The sequence below is a fragment of the Crocodylus siamensis genome, chromosome 10, assembly GCF_052110815.1.
Source record: "Crocodylus siamensis isolate JL-2025a chromosome 10, ASM5211081v1, whole genome shotgun sequence".
Taxonomy (NCBI): domain Eukaryota; kingdom Metazoa; phylum Chordata; order Crocodylia; family Crocodylidae; genus Crocodylus; species Crocodylus siamensis.
In genome coordinates, this window is record NC_143404.1 from 8,961,215 (window position 1) to 8,980,505 (window position 19,291).

Genomic DNA, 19,291 nt, shown 5'->3' on the forward strand with positions numbered 1-19,291 from the left:
CAAAACCGGGGGAGCCGTTTGGTGCAAGTCATCTGGACCCGCAATGACACGTCCCCCTGCTGATACCTGGGCAACCCCCCCTGCAACCGCTTGCAAAGCTTGGCCTGGCCATTTTGGGTGGGAGGGAGGTGCCTGAAGCCACGTCCCTACAACAGCCTGCCCCTAGACGGGAACAAAGCGCGCCCCCACCCCCAACCCGGCCTGAGGTGGGAGCCCCCTTCCAAGCGCCTTGTGTAAGGCGGCTAGGTGGGGCACCCCCGAGGGAAGCCCGCAGCCCGCGTCCTGGCCCCGGCCGCACAGGCGGGGCGGGGCGAGGCGGGACGGGGGATGTGACGAGGCGGCGCGGTGCATTGTGGGGCTCGCGCTGCTGCCTGTGGCGGGGGGGGAGCGGCAGAGCCGGGAGCGCGGCGGGCGGCGGGAGACATATTGGTGCGGCGCCGCGCGGTGAGTGCGGAGGGATGTGCGGGCGGGCGCCGGGCCGGGGGCCGCGGCCACCGCGGGGGAAGGAGAGCGCCGGGGTCGGGGCCGCGGCGGTGCGGGGTGGCGGTGCGTGCGGGAGCGGCGGCTCCGGCACGCACGCACGCGCACACACACACACACACACACACACACACACACACACACACACACTCCCCCCCCTCCCTGTCACACACAGGCACACACTCCCTTCCCCCCTCCCTGTCACTCTCTCTCACTCACACACACACACATATTCCCCCCTCCCTGTCTATCACACACACTCTTCCCCCCCCTCCCCGTCACACACCCACACACTCCCCCTCCCTCTCACACACACACACACACGCACCGGCACACACTCCCCCGTCACACACGCACACACCCACACTTCCCCCTTCCCCTGTCACACACGCACACACCCACACTTCCCCCTCCCCTTGCCACAAACACACACGCACTTCCCCCTCCCCCTGTCACAAGCACACACATACTCCCCCTTCCCCTGCCTTACACCCCCCCACACACTTCCCCCCTCCCTGTCACAAATGCACACACACGCTTCCCCCCTCCCCCTGTCACGTGCATGCACACACACACACACACTCCCCGCCCCCCCTTTCCCACCTCGGGTCATTGGCCAGGAGAAGATGATGTGGAGCGACGCAGGGAGCCGGGCTGCAAAGCAGCAGCAGGAGACATTGTCACTCCCGTCACTTGGGCAGGCGGAGAGCAGGGCCCGGAGTTGGTTGCTTGCATAAAGGAAAGGGAAGCAGGAGATCCTGCCAGCCAGGACTACCTGCCAGCCCCCTGCCCAGTGACCTGTCAGTTGGAAACCAAGGGCTGCAGCCTGTCTCGGTGGGGAAGACTGAACCTGTCTGGGGAGAGGGGTCGAGCATGTTTCGGTAAAGCTGTCACTTCCAAAGCCTGCACAGTGCCAGCCTGCAGGGGTTGTGCAAACCGTGCTGAGCATGCCTGGGTGTGGGTGTCCTCGCTGCACCCAGACTGCAAGCCTGCAGGTTAATGCAGGCTTTTCAGACAACCGTGCAAAGCAGAAGTGCTTGGGTTTCACTGGGGATGGGCAGGTGAAGAAAGTGGCGGGATCAAGTACCCCCCTTTCCATGCTTTGCATCTTCCCATAATTTGCAGGAGGGGTTGAGCGTGATCTTTAGAAGTAAGGAAAGAAGTAGTTTGGTGTGTTCTTTAGAAGCAGGAGGCCCCACGTTGACATTTGAATCTTAAGTGGACAGATAGAAAGAGACATGGTTCAGTGATGCCAGTCTACATCTGAAGTACCCCCTTTGGTGTTGGTGGGCAGGAGATGATGGCTGTCGAATTGTGTAACAGCTGATGATTTCATGCTCTGACCTTCAGAACAAATTCCCTGAGATTCAGTGTGGCTGTCACTTAGCAACAGGTGTGTAGGGAACTTTGCAGAGGGAGCACCTCCTCCTTCTTAAGGGTTTCCTAGGAATAAACTAGCCCAAGAGCAGGAGAATCTCATTAGGGGAGCAACACCTGGGTTCTGGTAACCATCCTGGAGACAGGCATAAACAAGAGGATTACTATTTCTCTGACTCTCATGTTTCTGCTATTTTAAATGCCATTGTTCACAGATAGGTTGGACTGAGTGGTCCTTAAACCATACCAGATATCTGTTTGTTTAAAGAGTTAAAAAAAACAGGAGTGTCTGCAGTTTAGAGCTAAATTTTAATTCCAAGTTTGTTTGTTGTGCTAGGGTGCAGTTACAGTGCTGCAGTTAAGGCCACTTGAGTTCCTATAACATGTCTTTATTTAGATATAAATTATGTATGGTTCTGTTTTGCCAGTAAAGCCAAATGCAGATTGTACATTCTGGACCAAATGCAGCTGCCTATTTACTGTAATGTAACTGAGAGCATATCTGACCTAGGGACATAAGCAGTGGAAGATCTTGAGAGAGTTCCTCATTTTAGCTTTGGATTAGCAGAAGTGTGGGTTGTAACGATCAAAGTTAAAAAAGGAAACCAAACCCAAAACATCCACATCGGGTTCCTTAAAATTATTGTAGTCCTGCAGGACAAATTCCTTTGAACATGGGACTTCTGTACCGAGCTCTCTCTCTGCAGCACAGGTAGAAAACTGCCATTTCAGAATCAGAGTTTAGATTTAAATTTCTCTCTCAAAATTAGCAGTTGAGGCTAGTTTTTGTGCTACTGCCTAAAACCCCTTTTCGGAGTCAGAGGTCCATTGTCCTGTGCTTGGCTACTGTGCCACTTGAGGGAAGGAAAACTCTTTCCTCACTATGGCAGATAATAGGTGTGAGAGTCCCTGGTTACACCATCTTTCCCACTCCTGCTTCTTGCATTTCAACGGGGAAAGGAGTACAGTAAGAATCACATTTTGCCTGGCCTCTGCACCAGGCAAGTTTTGTATCTTCTGTTTTATCATTTGTGCACCTTGAACACATTGATTTTTATCTGAGGTTTCATTCTTCAGCTTGATTTCACCTTGGAAGCACCCACATTGCCTCTTTACTGCATTTTTTGCCTGCTTCCAAAATGTCAAACATTTTGGAGCAATTTTTGAATCATTCTTTCATGGTAACACATTTTTTTTGATTTTGTAGTCTCTGATTAAATGCATCAGTGATTTAAAGCCATCTCTTTCTAATTTTTATGCCTGTTGATGTCATGAAATAGAAGTGCCATTATGCACAGTTTGTTTTGGGTTTTTTTAAATGTCAATACTCCCATTAATGAGCAGTGAAGATAATAGTATTTATATTTTTCTAGTTATATGTGGCAAGGTGCCAAGCTAAGACAGTCACCACACTCTTGATATATTTTGTACTGTCCATTTAGAGGAGAGAGAACTTGCCTGGCAGTCTCTGAGGCCTGTAAGTAGCACTTTTGCCACTTTGACAGTGTTACACAAATGGTTACTTCTTGCATATAGTGAAAAAAACATGGCTTTTAGCTCCCCCTAAAATAAGTTTTTGTTGTTGGAAGGACTTGCATTTTCCTTCAATGTACCTTCATAAAATGACTTTCACAGAACATTGTATCTGAAAAGGAGATTGATCTTGCAGTACCCCATTGATGTATTATTTCCTGAAGCACAGATGCATTTTCATTTTCATATGGGGGAAGTAATACAACTCCTGTATTCTAAGTTCAGGCCAGACCTGACTTTTTCTTACTCTTCCTAAACCAAAATAAAGTTATTGCCTCCATAGCGCACTTAGAATTGTATCTGAAGCCATCTTATACCACTTGATTGTTTGCTTGTGGCTATAACCCTGTTGTTTGGATTATTGTGGCCCTTAGGAGCCTAAGTCAGGGCCTGGGACCCCATTGTGCTAAGCTAGCATTTTGGGGACGTTTGTAAACATCAAATTCTGAACCAGTTTCTTATAACCTGAAGCACAGAGCAGTTGTCAAAGCAGACTGGAATGCAGCTTTTCAGAATAGTACAGTTCGCAGCTATTACTGTATACATCAGATGGAAAGACAGCATTTACAGGGTTAATTATTAGGGATGAGTGAAAGGAAATAGTGTTGCAATAGAATTAATTTTGAGGCTGCAAAAAAAAAAAATCTTGGCTTTGCTTTGATAGTAGGAAAAGAAGGTTAAGGAGACTGTAAATGACTCTAACTAATTTTAGCACTTATCATTTTGCCTGAGCCAGTTGTCCTGTGACAACATGCCATGCACAAATATGTTAAAATTTATCTTCAATTAGCATGTGGGTGTAAGCCTCTGATCAGAGCCCTCACTGTTTCAGTCCCAAGCATTCTGAATGCTAATTGCTAAAATACTCATTTGGAGTCAGCACCTAACAACTATTAATAGCAAGTTTGTAGCTTGACCCTCTTAACAGACTTTAGTTTAGCATTAGCTCAGCTAATACAAAATGCAGGGTATTAGAGCCACTGGAGATTAAGTACCTTTTAACCAGGAGATGTCATGGGTACTGGCAGAATTGAAGGAAGCAAGGGCTTTCAGGAGGGAAAAAAAGACACTGGGGGCATTCCAGTTGTGTGTTAAACATGTGCCTTTTACTACCAAGCATACATTAATTGCAGTCCTACCAGAGGTATTGCAGCCAGTTTGGAGAAGGAATTAAAATAGAGCTTAATTATCTGCAACCACATTGAAATCATTAGGCTCAGTACTCAGGGGTGCTAGTAAATTTACCTCTGGTTTATGAGTGTAGATCAGAGGCGAGCAAACAGGGTATGGGGCTTCATCTTCATTATGAGCTAGTTCAGTGGTCTGTTGGAATTCTTTTTTCCTAAGGGCTTGATCTATAGACATGGGAATCTTAGCACAACCTTCAGCAGGTTTTGGAAAAGCTCCCATTGGCTTCATTGGGCTCTGGATCAGATGCTAAATTCTGCAACTATTGTAAACTGCTCAGGGCTGGTGAGAAAGATGAACTGTATAGTTAACTTTTGTACTATGCCAGTCTTGTCAGTCAAAATAAACCTCTGTATTCCTACTGTTCAAAGAACCTGCACATTTGGGATGTTTGCCAAATATTACATTACAAAGAAACAGGGGGGAAAAAAAGAGAGAAATTTGCCTAACATGCATTCCCTGAAACTGTCAGCTCATCACAGCCCTGGGGCCTCCAGTAAAGTTTTCTTTGGTTGGCTTCACCTTACTTGACCACTGATTAGCCATGAGTCAGCACATTGCTCGGCATTTTATTAGTATTGGCAGCGTTTCAGAGTTCCTAATATACAGCCGCACATTTGTGAACAATGTGTACAAGTACAAATAGCATCTTCTTTGAAATCACCCTGCTGTTTTCTATAACGTTTTTTGAAACAATGTAAAATTAATCTCCTTCCAGTGAGATGCATATTCTACAGAATGGTAATCCTGAATTCAGATTTTTTTTTTTTTTTAAGTATTTTTCTTTACCTATTGTAAGTTAGACAGGCTCCAACACCATATACTCTAGCATCTATCTGGAGGTGCCCTAACTTTTTATATTTAGATATTGGGTAATTTAGTAAAGATTCCAACTTCATAAAGGTATATCTTAAGACAGAAAACTTTAAAATGTGTGATCATTTCACTTCACAGTACTACAGTTCCAGCAGTTGTATGGTGAACAAAAAAAGCAAACAAACAAAAAAGCTGCACCGTCTCTATGGCTTGCAGCGTTTACATTTTTGATTGTATGATCAGCCTTTGTCTAATCATCGCACACTGAGAGTCATAAAATACTTTATGTACAGTGTCAGCTCATGGCTTTTATTCACGTTGATGTAAGTCATTTGTGGACATGAAGGAGAGGATATCTTCTAGAGTCTGTAGAAGTGCTGTAGCAAGTTTTATAGAAAAATACTATTCATTCAATATATGTCATGACATATTGGAGGTGTTTATAACTAACCTTTGCAAGGCACCTGTGCTAAAGGGAATATAATATGTTAAAGAAAAGCTTGTTCCTCTGACCATCAGCAGCATAGTAGGCTGGAAAATAGTACAGGCTTTTTCCTGCTGATTTTGCTTAAACCCAATAATGGAAGTTGAATGGAATATGATTGATGACAATTGGCAGCAAGTTAACGATAAACTTAGCGTCACTCAAATTGACGATATATATCAAGAGACAATGATGTATGGTACAATTTGTTTCCACATATGAAGGAATGACTTTCATAACTCACATCTCCATTCCTCGTGAGTTGAGTCATTTTCTTCGTAGTAGAAATTGAAAATGTAATGCCATTTGATCCCATTATGTTGTATGCTGTACCACTCTGCCGTGACCATCCATGTGTGTCTTCAGTTTGTATTTTAAAATATCAGGTATGCTGCATTCAACTCCAATTTATTCTGAGCGTCTTTGGCAACAATTCTGTATTGCTCCATAGTTTTCCTTGTATATTGGGTTCTAAATGTTAACAGCTCACAGATGGATAGATGACCCAACTCCCTGAGCAAAACCCACAGGCATGCTACAGGGAGAGAGCAGAGGGGACTCTCTCATATTCCCTTCCAACCATTCTGTGGGAGGAAGCATCCTGTGGGCTGTGTTGCTAGACATATGTTATGACCGAGGCACTCTACAGGGAGGCATGAGGGAACTCAGTAAGCTCACAAGCCAGAGAATGGGACCCAAACTATTAGGACTTCCATTGACATGGCAGCCCCCAGTAACTTGTGATTGGTGACTTCACAGAAGAAGTACCAAAACTATCTTTTACTGTAGAGGAAAACTTTGCTCCTCTCTCCCTCTCTGGATTTTGATCTCAGGACTGTGCTAAATTCTTGTGTTCTCATTCTGCATATATCAGATCTATTGGGACGAGTGTACAGACACAAGCTCTGAGACTGTCTATTTTCAAAAATTTCTAGGAACCCAAGTATAGTACGCGAAACGCATTTTTATACCTGGTCCAATGGTCTTAATTCTAGGTTTGCCAGCCTGGAAAGAGGGAGGGAGCTAGGCTGCTCTAGTGGTGGCAGATGATAGTACAATGAACAATGATCTCAAGCTGCAGCAAGGGAAGTTTAGGTTAGATTAGGAAAAAGTCTCTCACAAGGAAGGTAGAAAACACTGGAACAGGTCACCCAGAGAGGTGGTGTATTCTCCATCCTTGGAGGTTTTTAAGACCTGGTTCAACAAAGCCTTGGCTGAGATGGTCTAGTTAGGGATGTTCTTTCTTGGAGCAGGGGGTTGGACTAGATGGGACAGTCCTTTTGCAAAGATGTATTAGCCAACCCCCTGCTGGCATAGAAAGTTAGGGTTGGAAGGACCTTTTCTATGATTCTATGCTTCTACCTGTACAGTAAATTCATGCCAATTCACGCTATAAATAGGAGACCTGTTGTGGAGTAGAGTTTTTGCAGATTACTGAATATGGAGCCCCAGACTCAGCACTAAAGAGATGCAGATCCTAGAGCTTCTGCAAAGCTGCTCAGCAGGTTTTTTGGAAGAAGCAGTTTTCAGCCCATTAGGTGAAGAAATCTACATGGGGCATGTGCCCGTACCAGCTGGAAGGGAGCGTCTGCGAGGTGTTAGATTCCTTTGCATTCAGCCCCAGTTTGTCCTTCACAAACTGTCTAGAAATACATTCATAGGGGTCTCTGCATGATTGTGGAAGGGGCTGGATCAGTCCCTGAAGTCACTACTCATGATGTAAAAGCAAGGATGAGCAATCACAACATGTACATTCCAGTTATGACACTTGAACTTCCAGTTCCATTTTTGACAGAACTTCCTCATTAAAACTTATCTCCACCTATAAGCATGCTGTGCTCCAGTTCTGTAAAACACACACAGTCTTGATAATATGGGCCCTCACTAAATCTTTGGCTAATAAATCTTTGAAAAAAGGACTGTCAGAAGATTGTGCGTCTTAAAATTATGTATTTTACTGTATTTCTGCAGGCCCCGATATTTCCTTGTCAACTGTTAGCTGTGCTTGAAAAGTACAGATTATTTTTTAAGTGTAGAACAGTACATATAATAAATATTATTTGAATTAATAGTATTTTAAAATGTGCTTCCTTTGTTTTTCCCAGGTTTTCGCTTTTAGTAAAGGCCAAATTTTTACAGGCTATAATTAGCCAACTGCTTCATAGAAACCCACCAGCTTTCCAAGCTACCTATGGAAAAATGTGTCTTTCTTCACTTCTGTTGTATGTTTTCACCCTCCTCCATTTTCTAATTGTTTTCTTATGCTTTGGTTTATACAAGTACATGGATAATAGTCTGTTAAACATGTTAATTCCATCAAGTGTCAATTGATTGAAATTAAATTGAGATGAGTGACTATATTTGCAAACAGGCCTACAATAGGTAGAGAAAATACTCATACAATTACATGTCAGGTTTCCAATTATTAAAAAAAAAAGCTTCATCTTTATTTGCTGGCATTAACAAAGAAACAACACCTATCAGGTGATAGCATTTTAAGTCAAATGATCGTGAAGTTCTGTGTTTTTTAACGATTATAGTAAAACTCTAACTCAGATCTGTTTCCCCCAAGCCAAGAAGTCAGCTTTTGCAGTCATTCACATTCACTGGGTTTTTTTGACCTGTTCTAGCATCTCACCCAGTGTGGAGCAAGCAAGAAGTGTTTTGACAATGGTGTCCCCTTCTAAGATTATCTAACTTTACTTTTGAAAAAAGGCCAGTTTTGCCTATCCAGTATGACTACAGAACTACATTGTGTTTACCTTCACCAAGCAATAAACCTCTCTCATTGATTTTTAGTAGTTTTGTGAAGATATTGAACCTTTGGTGAATAGAGCTGTGTTTTAGAGTGTGGGTGAAAAAAGAGACTGCTCAATAGCTTTTGGAATATGGTCCTAGTCATCAGAAATAATCCTGATTTGAGATTTATGCACCTTGGATCTCAACAAGTAGTTGAGATTTAAAAGACTTCAAGGCATGTCAGTACAGATCAGGAATCATATCAGAGGAATTGCAAAATTTAAAAATAGGGTTGGGTGAACCTGTTTTGCCTAATTTTGAATTCACTCCATCATTGGAAATTCTGAAGTTTGACACGCAAGTTATTAACTTTGTAAGGAAAGACTAGGGAGAGCACAGGGAAAAAAAACCCCTAGAAGATCAGAATGAAAGATGGAGCAGAGAATTGGCAGAATGAAAAACAAACACAGACTGAAAAAATTTCCACTGACAACAGCATATATACACTGTCTAAATGCTTTCCATTTGTGCCAGACTGGATTTGGGGCAGGAGGTGAAGTCTGGGCTCTTCTATCACAGATGTATACCACTGGTTTCCCTTTGGCTAATGTTTTAAAAAGAAAAGTTGTAATAGTCTTTGTAAGAAAAAATATAAAATGCTGCATGGATAATACAGGGAAAATATGAATTAATTACCAATGCTCCTGCAAGAAACTAGAAAAGTAAATCAAAAAAATCATTTGGTACATGTCAAAAGCAGGTTTCTTTACAGCAGTAAAATGAAATGCCATTGTCAGATGACTGTCGTGTGTAAACAAGTTACCTTGGGGAAGGAGTGCGGTAGCCTGAAGATCAGATTCCCCCAGGGCTCCTCTTAGTGGTATAAACCTCATTTGCAGGTAACAAGATTCTCAGAGGTTCAGAACCAGAAGGTTCATCTCCGGTCTTTCTCTGTCAAAAGTAGAGAGAACTTGGTACGTAGTAGGTGGAGACTTGCTACCTATGAGTAGTAAAAAATGAAAAACGGAGATCTTAGTTCTGTAAGGACCAAAGGTACATTAATTCGGTCTGAATAGGAGTAATTACCCCATTAGCAGTCATACAGCCACATTCATTGCTCATGCATATTAGCAATGCTGTTGTGTACTGTACTCATTTGATAACCCAGACAGGGGCTGTTTCCATAAGAGAAGGTATTTCCTCCAGTGTGTTTGTGAAACATATCCCCTCCTTTTCCTCTCAAGCCTCATTTTGCCTGCTACATTAACTACCTCAACTTCACCTCATGGATAGCAGCGTTCAGTTTTATTTATCTGTAATAAAGTCTTCCAGGCTGGAAGGAAACTCCAAATGAACCTACACATTATTACAGATTTGATTTCTTGCCAATTGAATGCTGAATCACATTTTATATGCATACACAAGATAAGCATCCAGTATAAAACAAGATTTGTAAGTTTATATTATACACGCATGCATGCACACACGTGGTGTGTGCAAGTGAAGAAACCTTCTCTCTACATGCTTCAGGTACCATTGACTTAACTCAAAATGTCTACCTCAGAATAACGGTCCAGTTTAGCTAAAGCTCAGCATGATGTAGTATTTGAGCACAATCAAAAATGTTGGTTCAATTTTGTTACTGACAAAAAATAGTTAATCTCTTGCCTCTAACGGGGTGGGGGGGACGGGGGGGTTACAGTGACCACTGGAAAGCATTACATTTTGCATTTCATACTGGTAACCATTTGTCTTCCTTTGTTTATAGTGTGCTGTTCCAGATCCAATACAGACAAAATGTCCAGCAGAGGTGGAAAGAAGAAGTCCACCAAGACTTCCCGCTCTGCAAAGGCTGGGGTCATCTTCCCCGTAGGAAGAATGCTCCGTTATATTAAGAAAGGTCACCCAAAGTACAGAATTGGTGTTGGTGCTCCAGTGTACATGGCCGCAGTACTTGAATACCTGACTGGTAAGATTAACAGAAAAATGCAACGTAGCACCAGGGAGAATCAATACAAGCACAAGCAAACTCCTATAATATACAAACAGGAGAAAATGTCTCCACTGAATTGTCTTTCTGTCTTTTCTAAAGGCAAAAATAGATGTTGCAAAAGTGAGGTACCTAGAAGCCTAAGCCACCAGATTTGGGCCTGGATCTAAAGCTCCGTATTTTGTAGGCATCCTAGTCCAGGGGTTTGGCTTGGCGTGGCTTGTTAAAAAAAACACTCTTATCAGACTTGACCTTTCTGAAAAATTCTCCCCGACAGCAACGGGCACTGGTTTGAACTTCCCATGCTGCAGTCCCATGTAATTCCACTCTTGCGTTTGAGCTTTTGGTTGATATTATATTTCTATTAGACTGTAAATACTTTTGGCAGAGTTTTTCTTCCTGGTATGCTGTGATTACTGACCCAATTATATGAATATTACATTTTTCCTGGCTTCTAGATTACTTTCTTCCTGGACGTTGGGGTGGGAGGGTGTGGAAATGGACTTTCCTATTTGTTTATTTTGAAGTCCAGATGCACACTTTACTTTTAGGTTTAGTCAGCAGATCTGTAAATATGTACTCTCTATCAGCCTGTACTTCAGTACAATTTGTTTCTTTTCTTTCATTAGCAGTCATTTTCTGTTGTCCCCAACACTGTAACATCAGTGCTGCACTGGTAAAAATCAGGAAGTTCAAGGTTTTTTTTTTCCCTATTTTCAGAGTGAAGATTGAGGTAGAGAGAAAGTAGCTATCCTGAGATTATAAAGGAAGTCTGTGGCAGAACTGAAAATAAAACCCTGGATATACCACAGAGAGCATAGGAGCTTAACTACAGAAAAAGTCTTCCTCTTGTGGAAGTCTTAAAAATTCCAGGTTTTATTCCTGAAATAGTTTATTCCTGAAATCACTAACTTGAAATGAATCCTAAATATAATAGTTTGCACTATGGGAGGTATTATCAAGGATGATAGATTTTTAGAGATAATAATCTTGACATTAGCCACTGAGTGTAAACAATAAAAACAAACCACAATCTTAGTCACAATCACACAGCCCTATCGGTTTATGGATCTGTATATCTGTAGCTTAGAAGCCTCAGCATAGGACTTAGGCTTCACCAATGTTAAATGGATTGTTATTCAGTGGAGACTTCTATTAATAAGAGATAATGAAAACCCTTCATTGATTTTAGTCTCCCCCGGCTAGCACTTCTACACAACACTTGCTTCATTTGGTTCTCTGGCAGTGGTAAAATACCTGATCCATCAAAGGATGATACCTTCTCCATACTGTACCCTGTCAAGTGGGAAAGGGAAGCAGAGTTAGAGTGCCTGTTCATGTTCTTGACAGCAAGCAGCAAAGCAAATGATTTGGATTTGTCACTTTATTAAAGTGAAAGGGATGTTGCTGTCACCACTAAGAGCACACACTTGTGTTCAGCTCAGAACAGCCATGGACCATCCTCACAGCCAAGACCTGAGGTAGGGAACAGTGATTGTGATTTGAAAGGTTTCACGTTTGGCTTTCTCCATCACAGTTTTTACTTCTGTCTCCCCTACCAATGCTACAGTAAAAGATTGGTAGGATAAGAGAATTCATTCATGGTCTGCCCAGTTTGTGCAAAAAGCAACCATTTACATTACCTTGTTGGGCTGTGTTCTTCTGCTAGTCACCAAACCTTGCTTATTTTTCCAAGAAGTCTCTGGTTAGGTTCCCCCAACCACATTTTAGTTTTCTTCTTTAAAATAGCTCTTATATGCTGTAGACTCCCTATAAAAAGAAATTAGAGTGCTTTGTTTTCCTTTTCTGGTAATGCTGGTGCATATAGCTATTACATGAGAGGAATGGCAGGGGCTTTGAATGTTGTCCTTTTAAAGGAGCAGAGCAGTACAGGTGAGCTTGAGGCAGTACTAATGAGCAGCACATGTTACCCATTAAATCCTTGATTGAGAGGCTTTCTGGAACAGGGATATATTTGGGAATGGAGAACTCTATAGGAAATGGGTAGTATTTCTTTAACAGCTGTGCACTGTGGGAAGTTGAATTGGAGGAGATAAAAGCACACATCCAAAGGACCTTATTTAAAAGCAGAGATGCTAGGAGGGGGAGAGTATTGTTTATATAATAGGCTTTTCTCATACATTGATGTAGGCAGTTCACCTATTAAGGCACCTGTTAGGTGGATGAGTTTATTGTAGAGCATTTATGCTCTCCAGGATGACTAGGGGGAAGGTAGTTGTAGAATTCTTTGTGCTGAAGTCTTCCATCTCCTCATGTGTTGGGCATCTAACATCTAGCTCTTTTTTCTCCCCATTGAATCATGGTGGGCCTTTTGTGTCTGACCTCACCTGCTTTTCTCCTCCCTTTGTCTATTGGACACTGCAGCTATTATTCATGGGGCATGTCTTTTAGGCCCTTGAGTTTTAGTATCTTCATTTGAAAACTGTATTTTTTTTTAATTTAAAAAAGAAAGCGTGTTACAAAGATCATCAGAACTCTTAGGAGTTCACTGGAACTCGTTGGAGACTTTCAGTAAGAGAGCTTTTTTTCTGCCTGCCTTGTTAAGCATCACTCTGTAAAGACAAAAACCTCCTCTTCCTATCCCCGCCTCCCCCCAAAGGTAATCTGGAAAAGGCTGCCTTATCAGGCCATAATCTGAGAATAAATGGGGGATGTTAACCTACCTTAGAATGGAGGAAGAAATGTGATGTAGTGAAGATGAGCTAATGTAAACCTGAAAGATGGCAGGGAAGGAGACCCTGTCCATCTGGAAAGGGAAGTGGAAATGATGATACAGAAAATAAACCAAGGGAGTTGGTTGAAGAAGAGGGGACAATAGGATGTAAAAGAGGGTCAGGAATTAAAGGGCACTGAGACATAATCAATGAAAAGGAAGCTAGAAACTTTGAAAGCAGTTCTGTTACCTATAGCGTATAGTCCTGGTCTTAATCCTTTTCTATTTAGAGCAGTTAAAAGGGCATTAGATACTGACTTCCACTGAACAACCTCCTTCTGAACTTGCACTGAAAGATTAATGTTCAGACCTGCGGTTTTTGAAAGGTCCTCTCTAAAGGAGGCTTTCAACTTCAGTAATATTCATAGCTATTTAGATTTTTGTTTTATTTTTTACATTCTTCTCTAGTTAAGAGATTCTTTTGTCCCTTTTTCAGTTCAAAGAACTTTGCAGCACCACTCCAGAACCTGAAAACATGGATATGTTGCACTTTCAGTTCTTCTTTTCCTCTGTCATACCCTGATGCCCCCCAAGCTCTAGTTTACATTCTGTCTTTCAGTACCATGCACACCATCTCAGGGCATTGAAGTACAGCTTTACTAACAAGGAAGCAATATACATTGTTCTAGTACACTAGAGACCACTGTACTGCAGCCGCTTCAGGTCATTTGAGCCTAAAAAACACGTATCTTTGTTTTTCCCAACCAGAGGGATGGTAGAAGCCTCTCAGGTGTTCTGGCAGCTCCTGTCTTGACCAGCAGTTCCCTGTAGCCATTATTGTGCTGCAATAAATAAGGAGGAAAAGAAAGATCTTTAAATATTTAGTTTGTATTTGGCTCTTCAATTAGTAAAGGGATCCCCTTTATCCCACTTTTCAATATACTTTGAGGTCTGGTCAGACATAGCTCAAGTCAGGCATACAGTACCGTCCTGCTTTTTGACAGTAATATCCCAAAACAGTCCCTGTCAGCATGTACAATCTACATGGATACCTGTCTACAAATGTACTTCATACACATTCATTCTCTTGGATTTCATACAAACAAATAGCATAGAACCTCTACCTTGCCAAAGTGAGTTGGGCAAAAGGAGATAATGCATCTTTTTGTCTTGTCAAAGCTTTTGAGGCAGATGATATGATGTACATTGCAGGTCAGTTCTGCCCACATACTCCAGAATCATACATGATACCTTATAACTCATGTTTGTGACATTTCTTCTTTCATCCCAAGATTGGTTTAGATAGTGCTGTCAAATCAGATCAAGGCAACCAGCATATTGCATTGCAGTTCTCCTTACACATTGGGGCCAGTTTTTGTGGATTGCAAACTGGTTTGGGCTGAAAAGGAGCGCTGTGGTGGCTATACCTTGAGGTCACTGACAGATTGGGATGGCTCACCTTATCCCAGCAGGGGTGAGGGCATGCTACCCATTTCTTTTCCTGCTCTCCCTAATGTAAAACTATAATCTGCTTTTCTGCGTATTTCCTCTGTAAAGCAATGCATCAGTTCTGGCCATATTACCTGAAACCCCTATGTCTCCAGTTGGCTCAGAGTGAGAGAGACGGTCGTGTACTACATCTTGGACCAGAAAAACCATTCAGATGTCTTTGTATGGATCCTTAGTTGTTCTGACATGTGCCTAGCCACATACACGGCCACATATCTTCCCCTTGGACCTATAATTTTCAGGAGTTGTATTACACACATCTACTCTGAATATTCCATCAACCCGAAAATGAACACCCTTTGGTTCTGAAAAAAGGAAAATCAAATTCTCCTGAGCATATATTAACGGCAGCCAGAAACAGGCCTGAGAATGGTGTTTTTTTTGGTCAGCTCACTCCTCCACACTGGAAATAAGTTTCAGTTGCCAAAATGTCACAGCAAATGAGGAGAGGGAGAAGTTTATAAAACAGCAGGAGAGCAGGCATACAGGGGGAAAAAATAGGACTTTGATTTATATTTGTCCTGCAGTCACTGAAGTCCAGGTAGAAGAAAACTTTAAACGTCTGTTTTTTCCATTAAAATTTTTCCTGGACTGGATTTTATTGTCAATTCATGTATTTTGTTAAAAAAGAAGACAAGCACCTTTTGAATACCAGAGCTTTAATTCCATCCCTGGGTTTCTGGTGACTTAGCTTTGTTCTCAAGCTTTATGATATCACCAGAATTGGCAGTGGAGTTTCAGATACTCAAGGTCAGTTGTCTGCTCTTCTGTCTCACAGCATTTTAGTTGCGGAAGACTGTCTGAAGCTGTTTACCACCTCAAAATTGAAAGATGTGTTCAAATCTGGTAAACTGTACTTCTCACCCCAAATATTGACTTTGTCTGATGTTTAAATTAATCAGCTTGAACTGCAGTTCACCTCTCATGCTTTCCTTGCTGCTGAAAAACTGTACAAGCTACTGGAGTAGGAATGTAACTTCATTTGTTTTTAAAGCAAATGCTCTAATGAACTTTCTTCTAGGGCAAAAATTTGGCATTCCCGCATTCCACAATAAAAAGACCACTGGTTAGAAGCAGGTTTCAGTTACAAGCTTTCTGAGTTTACTAGTGGGGAGAGAAAAAGAACCCAGTGGCACATAAGTAGAAAAAAGATCATAGGTGCAAATTCCAGTGATGATAACAGTGCCCTTTTGAAATAGCTGAAACAATTCCAGCTGTGATATGCTTTTTCTCCGATTGAAACGGGCAACTTTTTTTAAACAGTAATCCCTGGTGCAGAGTTAAGACATATAAACTATAAATCTGAAGGCTGGACAGAAACACTGTCAATTTAAAAGACTTTGAGAGTCCTTGAGCTGCTTTTCAGCCTCGGAGAAACTGCTTAGTCAGGAGAAAGTGTCATTGCCTAGACACAAGGTGATGTGAAATGTGCAGCATCAACAAACTGAGAAATAGAAGGAAGTACTGTTTTCCTCTCACAACTTCTGGTGTCTCTCATAACTTCTGGTGCACAATTTTCAGTGAGACTTTTTTTTTCATTTTGAGAGCATCTGTCTTGCCAGCAAATTCTAATTGTACCGCATGCTCTTTGGGGTTTGCAAAATAACTTGAGTGTTGAAAGATCAGTGTTTCTAATATGGGTTAACACTGCACATAAAGCACAACAGTGCTGTTGTGCTTGCAAGTGTGCCGGTGCCAGCAGTGAGCTTTCTAAAGAAGTGTAGTGGCAAAGCTCCTTTGTAGCAGACTTCTTTTACATTGGATCCGTGCCATCTCTGTAGCAGAAGCAAGATTGTCACAGTTACTTACAAAATCTTTATACTTGTAAAAGACGCCTGTTTAACTTTTAAGACTTTGTAGTGTTATCAATTAAACATTTAACAGTCTTCCCTTCTAGCCTTATAAATGCATGAATCAGAGTGCTTCCGACATATATAAGTGGAAAGTTTCCTTTCTCCCATAAGCCTCCTTGGCTCAGATCCTGTAAACACTTATGCACATGCTTAACACATGAGCAGTCCTGTTAAGTTTAGTGTAACTACTGAGTATATGGCTAAGATTATGCCTAAGGATTTGCAGGTTATTCTCAAAACACTGTAGATCAAGATGTATGGAAAACCAACTAAAACAAAATAATTTCCATGAAAACCATTGCAGTACAGTCACATACGCCCATATATAAAGCAGTATTTCAGAGTATCTGCGTCCTATTTGGATATCTTTTTAAAGCCTGGTACAGGACCATACATGGCTTCTGATTTCAATCATTGATTTATTTCCTCCCTTAAAAATTATTACGCTTTGATTTATGCCTTGATCAATATATTTTACCTTTTAAATATTGCATTTGAGTATGACTCTGTCAAAAGTCATTAGCTGTTTATTTGGCCATCCATTGCTGTTTATTTTAATAGTAGCATCACATTTTGCTGTTTTATTTTAAACAAAATATGAGGTTTATTTTGCTGTACATTCTCTTTTTCCGCCTATAAAACTCTTATATGGGAAAGAAGTGCCGCTTATTTTTGCAAATAATTATAGATGCCATTTCTTGACATAGTTTGTAATGTCTTTCTTCTTACCCCTCCCAATTGTAGCCTGAGACCATCCCAGTACAGAAGAGTGAGAAGTAGGACAATAATCCTGCCTTTATCAAGTACAACTTAGTACTAAGCATGCCAGCCAAATTCAGACTTTGGCTTATGAATGGAAGAACAACTTCCTCTTTTTTTAAAATCTCATTCTATACATATGGGAACAAGTAAAGATATATGTAGGCATTGGGGCTGTGTGAAGCTTCGGTTGCTGATTCGATTTGGCAGAGTTTCAGCCCGATTAGGTAGTTGAATCTTTGAATCGAGTCAGGAATCTCTCTGAATCGAATTGGAACCCTCCAAATTGATTCAGACATTCGGACATAGACACAGCTTAAAATGTTTTTCTACATACCTCAAGGTAGTAGGTAGCTTATGAATGCTGCAATGGTGGGGTACATGGAGCATCCATAGGAGTGTGTGGGGGGGTCCCCAGCGTACTGGGCAGCAGACCCAGAAGTGGACCAGAAGTACTTCTGGCTCTGCCAGGGGCCATGCAGGAGGGCCCTCCTGTGCCCCCAAACTGGGTGACTGGTGCCTCCTGGGTCTGGGAGGGGGCACCCAGGGTCCCCCTGCAGCCGATCGCTAAGCTGGGGGAGGGTATGGGGGGGGAGGGCCATGCGCTCCCTGGCAGACCCAGAAGTGGACCAGAAGTGGTTCCGGTCCACTTCTGGGTTCACTGCCAAGCACCCGGGGGCCCTCCCTGCACTCCTGTAGGACGCTCCATCCGCCCTACCATCGCAGTGTTTGCGAGCCGTGCGTACTGCCTGGCGGTATGTAGAAAAAACATTTAAAGCTGTGTCTGTGTCCTAATTGCTGGTTCTCCAAATCAGCATTGAATCTTCACATTTGGACTCGGCTGAATTGAATCAGGGACAGTGATCGAAATCAACTAATTGAATCACTGTCTCCGATTCGGGACAAATCCAAATTGAATAGGGCCAGTTTCGCACACCTCTAGTAGGCATGTTTCAGGAAATGAGTAAGTATGTCATCTTCCGGATAAACATAAAAGCAACATTGGTTTCCGTATGCTTCATAATAGCCACTCTGCTGATTATACGGGATGAGTAAGACAAAAATACTGTTCAGTATGTTAATGTTTATGCTCAGTTGTACATCTCATTACAAAGATGTATTGGATGTATTCCACATGGCCTAAAGATAATTTCTGATACAGAAAAGACCTTAGGCAAAACTTAGAAACAACAGAATTTTTTTTTAATTAATGATGAAAATAGTATGCATTTAAACTTGTTCCAACAGGATCTAGGGTTTTTTTAGCATTGGAGGCAACATCCAACGGAAGGAAAACAGATACTACAGTGTTGATTACGGCATAAAAATTAGATGGAAGAGCAGTACAGAAAAATGGCATGAGGGGTCTGGTTGGTGAAATCTAATAATTATGTAACCCAGTTTGGTCAGCTGCATCTTTAGCATTGACTTGTGTGCAGTGGCATGCACCACTACCATGCATGCTGGTCTCAGCACCCTGATGCATACATCCTCAATACACAACCCATTCCCTCCATCCTCTTTTTGCTCTGGCCCCTAGTACAGAAATCTTTCCTTCCAAACAAGGTGAATCCCAAACCAAACATTTGATATGAGGTCATCTTTTCTTTTATTACTAGTGGTGTTGGCTTCTGCTAGCTTCAGGCGCTGATTGGCACCCACCACCTGACTTCTTTGTGTGTATAAATGCAAGTTCATAACGTATGCCTGTAAAGGTCAAAGACTCTAAACCAAGACTAAGTCTGAAGACATTAGTGGTCTTCTGCATTCTAAGGCAACCACGCCAAAACATACATGCTGCACTCAATCAAGTAACGTCTGGCAGCAGTTAAATTAATCATGTTTGAATGCATTTTTTAAACATGTGTAAACTGTTAAAGAGTAACAAC

The 19,291-nt window shown here is 42.0% G+C and overlaps 1 protein-coding gene across 4 annotated transcripts in view; it reads left to right on the forward strand.

The window, feature by feature from the left end:
* The first annotated feature begins 334 nt into the window (after positions 1 to 334).
* MACROH2A1 (macroH2A.1 histone) overlaps positions 335 to 19,291 on the forward strand; it is a 55,383-nt gene continuing 36,426 nt past the window's right edge. For 2 of the 4 annotated variants that reach the window (XM_090020729.1, XM_090020728.1), the window contains exons 1-2: positions 336 to 444; positions 10,386 to 10,586. In XM_090020729.1, coding sequence (XP_089876855.1) covers positions 10,415 to 10,586 — 172 coding nt within the window. In that variant the 5' untranslated portion in view covers positions 336 to 444; positions 10,386 to 10,414. Of the gene's footprint in view, positions 445 to 10,385; positions 10,587 to 19,291 lie in introns of all 4 variants that reach the window. The other 2 variants (XM_090020730.1, XM_090020727.1) reach the window with 2 other exon arrangements.